Source organism: Erinaceus europaeus, chromosome 15 (genome assembly GCF_950295315.1).
Source record: "Erinaceus europaeus chromosome 15, mEriEur2.1, whole genome shotgun sequence".
Lineage (NCBI taxonomy): Eukaryota > Metazoa > Chordata > Mammalia > Eulipotyphla > Erinaceidae > Erinaceus > Erinaceus europaeus.
Genome location: NC_080176.1, coordinates 45,921,181 through 45,932,097, shown reverse-complemented (window position 1 = coordinate 45,932,097; position 10,917 = coordinate 45,921,181). Strand labels below are relative to the sequence as shown.

Below are 10,917 nucleotides of genomic sequence, written 5' to 3'. Positions count from 1 at the left end.
TACCAACATTATCAACAAAAAGGAAATAATAGCTACTAAGATGTGTAATGAGCTAATTGAACTCTAGGGGCTAACTTATTAACATGTACTCACTCATTTTAAAATCGGATATTTAAAAGTTCTCATCACAAGGGAAACACTTTACAACTATGTGAGGTGAGAAGCACTAAACAAATCATTGTAGTAATCATTTTTAAAATATACACATATCAGATCAGTATGCCGTACAGCCAAATCTAACACAGTATTGTATGCCAGTAAAAACGGCTTACAAAGATTTTGACTCTTACTGGCAAATAGTATGTGATAGTATAAATATATTTGGTCTTAGGTTCTGTTTTTTTTTTTTAAGCTTGTACCTAACTTTCTGAAACAAATATCTGATATTTTATTTAAGGATCACAGAATCTAGGGTGCACTTGCCTTGTGTCCCTACACAGTCAAATTACAAAAATACAGTGTTTTCAGCCAATCATTAGGGAAGCAAATAATGAGAGTGCTTCAGTGCAAACAGGTTGTCAGAATGAACCCAGAACACTCCTTTACCTGATGAGTGCATGGTCTCAGGCAGACAGGACAAAGTAGTGGTAATCAAAGCAGACCTCTCGTTACTAGTTTCCCTTACCAGTTTCTCATTGCCCTTTTCAAAGAAAAACAAAACCCTTGAGAGCTCTCCCCACCCTCTCCCCTCCCCTCCCCTCCCCTCCCCTCCCCTCCCCTCCCCTCCCCTCCCCCTCCCCTCCCCCCCTCCCCTCCTCTCTCTCTCCCTCCCCCTCTTTATAAGGCCCAGTCAAAGCTGAGTAGGGGGCTTGTACAGTAGTTTTACTCTATTCCCCTGTGACTCACGAAGGGAGAAAAGAAAAAGAGAAGAGGGACTCATAATTCACTGTGCTTTTTCATCCTTTCATTAGATGAAATAATGTCTGTGTTTTGCAGTAGTTATAGTGGGTTAGTCTCAAATGCGTATATTTTGCGTAACCTTTAAAAAGTAATACTAGTTTTGAAAACAGTGATTAGACAAGATGGACCTAACCACTTATGTAGAAATAACTTTATGGATTTATTACAGTAAAGCTTCCCCAAACTTAAATCATGATTATATTTTCAGTTTTGAAGTGTTACAGTATGTTCCTACTTCATTGTTGATGTCTCACTAGATGTTAGAAACCAAAGACAATTTAATTGAACTTGCAAAAGGTATTCAGACTGGTGATGGGGTGAATCAACTTTCCACAGTACTTTCTGAACATAGTGCTGAGACTATGGTCACAATTCTGTATGTGCACCTATGAATTGAGATCCTTTTGCCATTGGTGGCTAAGAGGAATGTACTTAGCACCAGAATTTTAGAGAAAATGAGAGACCAGTAGACAAACTTACACAGTAGCACTCCTGCTTCAACATGTTCCAAACCCTGTGTTTGAGTCCAGTACTATGTAACAGCATCTTGGACAGTAATATCTGGGGAACTCTGCATGGTGGAATGATGCTGTGGTATCTTTCTCCCCTTGTTCACTTGATCACTAACTCTCATAAAAAAGATGAAACAGGGAGTCAGGCGGTAGTACAGCTGGTTAAGTGTACGTGGCATGAAGCGCAAGGACTGGCTTAAGGATCTCAGTTCGAGCCCCCAGCTCTCCACCTGCAGGGGAGTCACTTCACAGGCAGTGGAGCGGGTCTGCGGGTGTCTATCTTTCTCTCCCCCTCTCTGTCTTCCCTTCCTTTCCCGATTTCTCTCTGTCCTATCTAACAATGATGCCCTCAATAACAACAATAATAAACTAGAACAACAACAACAAAATGAAACAATTGGGCCCAGAAAGCCATTCATTGGTCTTCATGTGAGAAGCCCTTCATTTATTCCCCAAGGCCACATTAAAATAAGAAAGATTAATTCCCCAATAAAGAAATTAAAAATAATAAAACAAGAAAGTAGACAACTGTTTTCCTGTCTTTATACTTTTTAAATTTTTATCTATTTATTTTATTTTATTTTTACCAGAGCACTGATTAGCTCTGGCTTATGGTGGTGTGGGGGATCAACCTGGGACTTTGGAGCCTCTCTGTTTGCACAACCATTATGCTATCTACCTCCACCTTATACTTTTTTTTTTTTTAACTTGACATTTTAAAAAAGCTGTACATGGTTGCTTTTGTGAAAGATGAAGTCTAATAAAAGATATGGGTGGCAGAGACATACTGGTGGGAGCTCTCCATGTCTTTCTGTCCCTCATCTCAGGAAATTTACTGCTTTTATGTGTTACAAAAATTCATTTTCTTATAACCTCAGGGAAAATATTAACATTTTCCTGCAATACTGAAAGTAATTTCTCAATGTCAAATAACAAACTTAAAATGAAAGTACATTCTTTCTCTTCATAATTTACTGTTTCTTGTTACTAATGCTTAGACCCCTTGTCTAAACTGCCTGGCTATGAGTCTGTAATCTCACATCCAACTCACCGAAATTTTAAGCTTTCGAGACATTTTAGCAAAAACACTTAACCTTGCTTCCTTTGTAGGGTCTAGTCTCAGGAGAAAACCAAATGACTGACTTTATTTGTGTGTGGAGCTTGGGCCTCACACCTGAACTACACTGGGTTGCTTCTTCATTCAGATAGGCAAACAGAAGGAAACAAAAAGACACAGAGAGGGGAGTTGGGCAGTAGCGCAGTGGGTTAAGCACATGTGGCGCAAACTGCAAGGACCGGCGTAAGGATCTCAGTTCGAGCCCCTGGCTCCCCACCCGCAGGGGAGTCGCTTCACAACAGGTGAAGCAGATCTGCAGGTGTCTATCTTTCTCTCCTCCTCTGTCTTCCCCTCCTCTCTCCATTTCTCTCTGTCCTATCTAACAATGATGACTACAACAACAATGAAAAACAAGGGCAACAAAAGGGAAAATAAAAAAAAATAATAAAAAAAAAAGACACAGGGAGGAACACCTCAACACCAGCCCTTCCACAATGCCATGGTATCACCCATGTGATGCCAAGGCTCAAGCCTGGGTGCATTATGGCAAGGGACACATCCTACCAAGTAAGCTATTTCTCATAGTACGAAACCCAAGGATTGGTGCAAGGATCCTGGTTTGAGCCCTTGGCTCCTCACCTGCAAGTGGGGTCTCTTCACAAGTGGTGAAGCAAGTCTGCAGGTGTCTTATCTTTCTCTCTCTACCTCCCTCTCCCCTCTCAATTTCTCTCTGTCTTATCCAAAAAAAAAAAAAAAAACAGCCACAGGAGCAGTGGTTTCATAGTGCAGGCACCATGCCCCAGCTATAACCCTGGAGGTGTGCGCGCACACACATTAACACTCTCTCTCTCTCTCTGATTAGCCCTTCCCACCTTCTAGTGACTTTAGGAATTGTACCATCATTGGACCCTTATTATTAGAATGCTGGTTTCTTTTGTAATTCTTACTGATGCCCTATCAAATTCATCACTAGACTTTCATGTAGTCCCTTTGAATTCGACCCTCTCCTTCAGCTTCTTTTTCTTTCTGGGTGCCAGACCCCTCATAAATCTGACCAACCTCATAGACCTAGAAGTGTGGTGCATGTGTCTTCTCTGAAGTGCTCTGCTGCCTCTCAGGCTGCTGGCTTTCATGATGAATGAATATTTATGTTAAGCAAAGGTGTACTGGTGAGATGTTTATTTTCTTTTGACCTTTTTTCCACATACTTCAAGTTCCAGGATCCTCCCACTTTTCTTTACTGAGAGGAGTTAACTCTTAATGTTAGGTAGGTGAGTTGACTTCCAGCCTTGTGCTGGCTGACCACCAGCACCTACAAGCCTCTCTTTGAAGTTATATATATTTTTTCCTTTTTCCTTTTTTCTTTTTTTTTTATTTATGAAAAGGAAACATTGACTAAACCTTAGGATAAGAGGGGTACAGATTCACACAATTCCCACCACCAGAACTCTGTATCCAATCCCCTCCCCTGATAGCTCTCCTATTCTTTAACTCTCTAGGAATATGGACCCAGGGTCATGATTGATGCAGAAAGTGGAAGGTCTGGCTTCTGTAATTGCTTCCCTGCTGAACATGGGCATTGACAGGTCGATCCATACTCCCAGCCTGTCTCTCTCTTTCCCTAGTGGGGAAGGGCTCTGGGGAATTGGAGCTCTAGGACACATTGGTGGGGTTGTCTGTCCAGGGAAGTCTGGTTGGCATCATGCTAGCATCTGGAACCTGGTGGTTGACAAGAGAGTTAACGTACAAAGCCAAAAAAATTGTTGGCCAGTCATGGACCTAAGGACTAGAATAGTGCAGATGAAGAGTTGGGGGGTCCTCCATTTTGAAGATAGCTAGTAGGCATATTTTAGTTAAATTCCAAAGGGCCTGTGGCTATACTAGTTTTTTTTTCTTCCTTTTTCTTTTTGCCTCTGAGCCTGAAATCTTATATGCCAGTGGATCCAAGTTATTGTCTGGGTAGATGATACCATGGCTGGAAAAAGAACCAGAAAGTTGGATCAGGGTTATGGGGAAGGGGTATAAATATTGACTGTAAACCCCATCGATTTGATGTGATCTGGGGTCCATAATTAGCTTAGGAGCCTATGTGACTTCTGCATCTCTCTAGATATGAGCTCACATTCTGTGGTCATGAGTATGAACATTCCATGCTGCCCCAATATTGACTCATCTTCCTCAGGTGTGGCATAGAGTATGTTGTACATTCTCCCTTCTCTACCATTGTTGATCCAAGTTGAGGGCAAAGTCCTGCGGGGGCCCACAAAAGGGTCTGTTTTGTTGTTCCTGATAGAAATGACCAGTAACAATGGAGAGAGGGATTTATTTGAGGTCCCATCAAGTGTGTTTGGGAATCTCAGGACTCCCCGATTAGGACCCCAGCTGATGGAGTGGCCTGATAGTGACTAAAGAGTCATCGTTAAAGTATGCCAGTCTCTTACCCTTATTCAGCTTTTGCAGTCCTTGCTTTGATAATGTTAGCTTTGGAGTGAGTGAGACAACTGTAATAGGAAGTAGGTGAGGAGGGTATCTAAGTACACTATTTCATTATGAACTTGATACTGACTCACTACAGATTATTGTGTATTTTTGCTTTCAGGTATTTATTTTGCCCTAATTTATGGATACATGTGAACATATGCTCTGTCTTATGTGACCTGGTCTATATCTAGGTTTTGGGACTTTGTTAGGAAGTGAACCTCCTGGCATGGAATTAGAGAATCCTACAAAAGGAAAGGTCTCATCCAAGTAATGAGGGTGAAGGGTTGGCATTCTGTGTCCATCTCTTCATTTAATTATCTTGTTTCTTTGTTGATTCTCTGCTTTGCTGAGCTAAGTGTGAGAGTGGGTTGTTAAAGTCTCCCACTATTATTGTATTACTATTGATGTATTTTTGTAGTTCTTTCAGTAGGTTTTTGATGTATTTAGATGGTCCCTCATAGGGTGCATAGATGTTAATAATTGTTAAATCTTCTTGGTTGATTGATCCTCTAATCATTATGTAATGCCCTTGCCTATCTATTATTACTTTATTTAATTTAAAGTCTATTGTGTCAGAGATAAGAATGGCTGTTCCTGCCTTTATTTGTGGTCCATTAACCTGTATGATAGTTTTCCATCCTTTCACTTTAAGTCTGTGTTTGTCTTGTTGGGTCAGGTGGGATTCTTGCAAGCAGCATATGATTGGGGTGTGTTTTCTGATCCATCCTCCCACTCTGTGCCTTTTATTTCTATTTTTTTAACTGTTTCAATATTTTATTTATTTTTGGGTAGATATAGTGAGAAGTTAAGAGGGAAGGGAAAGAAAGGGAAAGAAACAGAGAGACACCTTACAGGTATTTCAACATAACTTCCCTGCCTGAGATCACAGTCCACCTCTAAAACACACTTCCACTTGCAAAGACTTACTTTTGGTCATGCCCCCTACTCCATAATCTCACCTTTGTTAACAAATATTTGAGTAGTTTAAAGAACATATGTCTATAACTGTTTTCTCTCCTACTCCTTTGTACTTACTTGAAATAGATTCTGGGTTAATCTGTGTAGGTAACAAACATAGCTGTTTCAAAGTCCTTTCTTGGTTATCTCATACTGCATAGATCAGCATTTTTTTTTTTTTTGGTCTGAAATTGGGGCAGATTACTCTAGATAGGTGTGATATTGGATTGTCACCCTTGCACCTCGCAGTATATACACAGTACATCTTCTTGGAGTGCCCATATGGTAGAATTACAAAGAAGTGTTGGAACATAGAACGTAAAGCAAAAGCCTTGAAAGACTTTTTGATCTTGGGAATTCTAGCATCCTTTAAAAATTACTGGCTGTCTTTTTCAATAGAAGTTTCAATTAAGAACATATAATGAGGCTGATAAAATACTTCAGTTGTATAGTGCACTGCTTTGCCATTTGTGAGACCCAGGTTTGAGACTGGCGTCCATTCAATTGAATAAGTCTTGGGTACTGTGGTTTTCACTCTCTGTCTCTTCCTTCTTATCTCTGTCCATTTCTATGTGGACAAGTCATCCTGGAGTGGTAAAGTCTTGATCATGACCAAAAAAAAAAAAAAAGGAACATCTAATAAAAATGACTATATTCACTCTTCTTTGAGGTGGATATTTTGTTGAAGCCAAGGGACAAAATCACAACAACCAGAGTTCGACAGAGGCTCTTTGTTTCTTAGACACTAAGACACTAAAAACAACATTTAGAAACTTTTAGATTGCCTCAAGTGTTTCTTCTATTCTGTGCCTTTTTAAAAAAATTTATTTTCTCAAATTTTTTTTAATATTTTCGCTTTTATTGCCCTTGTTTTTCATTGTTGTTGTAGTTATTGTTGTTGATGTCATCATTGTTAGATAGGACAGAGAGAAATGGAGAGAGGAGGGGAAGACAGAGGGGGAGAGAAAGATAGATACCTGCAGACCTGCTTCATGGTCTTGAAGCGACCCCCTTGCAGGTGGGGAGCCAGGGATTCGAACCAGGATCCTTACACCGGTCCTTGCGCTTTGTGCCGTGTGTGCTTAATCTGCTGCACTGTTGCCTGACTCCCCACCCTGTGCCTTTTAATGGGTGAATTTAATTCATTGACACTTACTGATATTGTGGATATAATGTATTGTAGTGCCATTATTCAACAGTTTTTTTATTTTCTGTGATATATGGCAAGTGCTATGGTGATGTTCTTGTTTACAAGAGGTCTTTTAGGACCTCTTTCAGGGTGGGCTTGGTGATGGTTGCCTCCTTTAATTGTTGTTTGTCTGAGAAGGTTTTGTTCCCTCCATTTAGTTTGAATGAAAGTCTAGCAGGATATATTATCCTTGGTTGAAACCCTTTTTCATTCAGGGCTCGATAGATATCTTGCCATTCTCTTCTGGCTTTTAGAGTTTGAGTGGAGAAGTCTGCTGATAATCTTATGGGTTTTCCCCTGTATGTGACTTTTTGTTTTTCTCTTGCAGCCTTTAGGATCCTTTCTTTATCCTTAACTTCTTTGTAACTATGATGTGTCTTGGTGTCTTCAGGTCTGGGTTGATTTTGTTTGGGACTCTCTGGGCCTCTTGAATCTTAATGTCCTTTCTCTTGTTTAGGTCTGGGAAGTTTTCTTTTATTATTTCCTCTAGAATGTTTACTTCCTCTTCCTCTCTATCTTCCTCTGGCAGACCAATTATATGAATGTTACTTCTTTTGAGGTCATCCCATATGTCTCTGTTGTTGTTTTCAATGTCTCTCAGTCTATTTTTGAGCTCTTTTTCATCTTTCTTAGTTTTCTGTAGCTCGTCCTCTCTCTGGCTAATTCTGTTTTCTGCTTCTGTTAGCCTACTTTCCCTTCCCTCAGCTTCTTTCTTCAGTTCAGTTATAATATTAGCTTGTTCTACTAATTGACCTTTTAGTTCAGCTATTTCAGCTTTCAGTTCTCTAATTACCTCGAGGTAGCTAGTATTTTCCATGAAGGTCTCATCTGTTGTTTCCCTAATTCTGATAGCCCTTTCCTCCATGGTTGTCTTCATTTCTGTGATTATTAGGTTTACTATTGCTTGCATACTTTTCTTTTCTATGGTTACTTCTGACTGATTTGGGGTTTCTTCTGGGCTCCTGTCTTGATTCATTGTGGTAGCAGTTTTATTTGCTCTTGATTTAGCCATTTTTTTATTGATGTGTTTTTTATTTTTCTGTTCTGTGTTCTTCAGTTGTTGTGTTCTGAGTACAAGCAACACTATACTAAATACCTTTATGACAAATGCAGTCACCAACCTAAGAAATTACAACAATAGTAACTGAAGCAAGTATTGATGCAGTTTAACCAATAGCAGTTAGCCAAACAACACCTCCAGTCCAAGAAAAAATAGCAACCAAATCCAAAAGAAAAAGAAAGAGAAAGCAAGAATAGACAATTATGCAAATATATTGTCCACTGAAAATTCTAGGGATAGCAAGAGGAGAAAGAGAAGTAGAGAAGAGAGACACACACAGTCCACTCTGAGTCAGATTTCTTTTCCAAAATAATTCACAAACGAGAATCAGTGAATTCAGAAAGCAAAAGAAGGAGGAAGGAAGAAAAGAACAAGAAAAAAAAAGAGCAGTGAAAGGAAAGAGTTTTTTTTTTTTTTTTTTTTTTTAAATTAGCTAGGAGGAGGGAAAAAGGAGAGGAAAGTGGAGGGGAGACGTAGAGTGAAACAAGTTCCTCTCACAGTGGATAGGACACCCAGTCATCTAGCAATGGAAAAAACAGTAACAGTTAATTTTGGTCAACCTGAAGAAGCAGGGGGAAAAAGGGCACACACATATATATAATAGTAATAGTAAAATATAATAGAGTAAAAAAATCCTAGCAGTCAGTCTGCAGCTTTGACGGCTCCAGATTGGCTCAGGCAGCCTGAGCAAAGACAGCCAATTATAAGAAGTATCAAAACAAAACAAAAACCCCAGGTCTGATTGGTCAGATATTTTGTCACTTAAATAGAGCTCCAGCCACTTAGAGGAAAAAAAAAAAAAAAGAAGGAAATCAAAAAGGAAAAGGATTGGAATGACACCCCTGGTGAGCCAGGAATCTTGGTAAAGAAAATAGCTCAGCAGGAAACCTGCTAGGAGTGGCTGTCCACCCTCTAGGGTCTGGTTCTGGGGTGTGGGGGGAGGAGTGAGCTTCAGAAATAATCAAAAGATTTCCATTCTTTTTCCTCTGTTTTCTAAACCAAGAGTGAGCTATAGGACCCCTCCTTAGTCTCACACTTAGGACCCCTTATTCACCCTCCTGCTGATGGCCCAGTATCCTACCCTCTCCAGCGAATCCTAGGTGAGAGGGTGCTGCTTGTTGGAGCTCATGCCAGCAGCTGCCTCCAAGTCATCTTGGCTCCACCCATCTCTCTTTCTCTCTCTCTCTCTCTCTTTTTTTCCAAGCAGGCCCATTCAGATAGGACTGTCTGTGACACTGGAACAGATGAGTATCTTCACATTTTCCTAACATGCGCCAGAGCTTTGTTTTTTCTTTTCTTTTCTCTTTTTTTTTTTTTTTGTGAGTGCATGGATTTTGATCTTGGGTACAATAGGCTAGTCAGATGTTTTCAGCTTCTTATTCCAAGCAGGAAGCTGCCAAGTCAGAGTTCCCAGATTTGTATCTCAGAATTTTGTTCTAGAAGGGGATGAAACATGATATGAGTTAAAAAAAAAAATCCTAGGGTTGTGATTGTCCCATGTTGTGTCAGGTGCTTATCTCTAATGCGGTCACTTATAGGTACTGTTAGTGAATGTGTATATGGACCTGGAATTGTTCTGAGCACTTAATACATTTGTCTTATAGAATCTGAAAAGTGGCAACATGAGGTAAGTTCAGTGAGAAGCTGCATTGCACCTTTGCCCTGTATCACAAAACCAGATTTTGAATACAGCATTTGACTTTGGCGCTCCAAGTGGAAAGATGAGTTTAATTTAATAATAGCTCCAGGACTCCCCAAGGCATTGTGTTCCTGTTGCAGAGAAATGACTAATTTAAAGACTTAAAATGGGCTCTATTACAGAAGTAAGTCCGAGTTAGTAATTCTCAGTTGAAGTGTGGGATGTGAGAAGATATCACACCCACCCTATGCTGTGTGGATGTTAGCAATGTGTTGTGGGTGTGTGTCCAGACCACAACTCTTGGCTGTTGGATAGAGGATTTCCTGGTGAGCTTCACCCCCCCGCCCCCTTATAATTATTATAATTATAATAAATTCTGTGAGAAACCGCCCCCTTAACTGGCTCAGTTGAGGGCTGGGATGGGAGCAGGTGTTCTCACATGATTGTAAATGGGCTTGTTCTCTGTGTGTGTGTGTGTGTGTGTGTGTGTGTGTGTGTGTGTGTGTCTGTGCGTGCACGCGCGCAGATCAGGCCAGACTGCTTTCTAGATTTGTCCAGGCTTTCCCTTGGGAAATCATGCTTCAAGGACTGTTCTGGCAGCAGTGAGGGGTGATTTGAGAGAGTCACTACCACAGCTGTGCTTGGCTTTCCTCTAGTTCTTCATAGATAATTGCTTTCAAGTGCTTCTGTACATGTTGTTTTGTGGGTCTTCTCACAGTGATGGTGACGTACTTCATACTAGGAACAAAGAGAAAGGCAATTTTTTTGGTTGTAATTTCTCTCTTTCTCTCTCCAAGATTACCCTGAAGGCAGTAATTCAAGTGATTATCTTGTTCAAACAACAACATATCTTCCGGAAAACTTCACATATTCACCATATCTCCCTTGCCCAGAAAAACTGCCTTACATGAGTAAGTGCCATCTAATGTTGACTTACCTACTTGAATTATAATAAATTCCACGAGTCTCAGTTCATTACTGTGGGTACTAAATGCTCATCTTATGTAGCATGTTGTTTGAATTTTTTATTTTTTGGAGGAGGAGGATGAAAAAGCTGATGAAAAAGCTTATTTATGCCTTATCCATAGTTTCTCTCCTGTGAGTTTGATGTGTGTTGTTAAA

At 40.2% G+C, this 10,917-nt stretch overlaps 1 protein-coding gene across 3 annotated transcripts in view; it reads left to right on the top strand.

The window, feature by feature from the left end:
* B4GALT6 (beta-1,4-galactosyltransferase 6) overlaps positions 1 to 10,917 on the top strand; it is a 78,591-nt gene that overhangs the window by 21,685 nt on the left and 45,989 nt on the right. For 2 of the 3 annotated variants that reach the window (XM_007520928.3, XM_007520927.3), the window contains exon 3: positions 10,593 to 10,706. The exons of the other annotated variant lie outside the window; for it this stretch is intronic. In XM_007520928.3, coding sequence (XP_007520990.1) covers positions 10,593 to 10,706 — 114 coding nt within the window. The remainder of the gene's footprint in view (positions 1 to 10,592; positions 10,707 to 10,917) is intronic. 3 annotated transcript variants of the gene reach the window in all.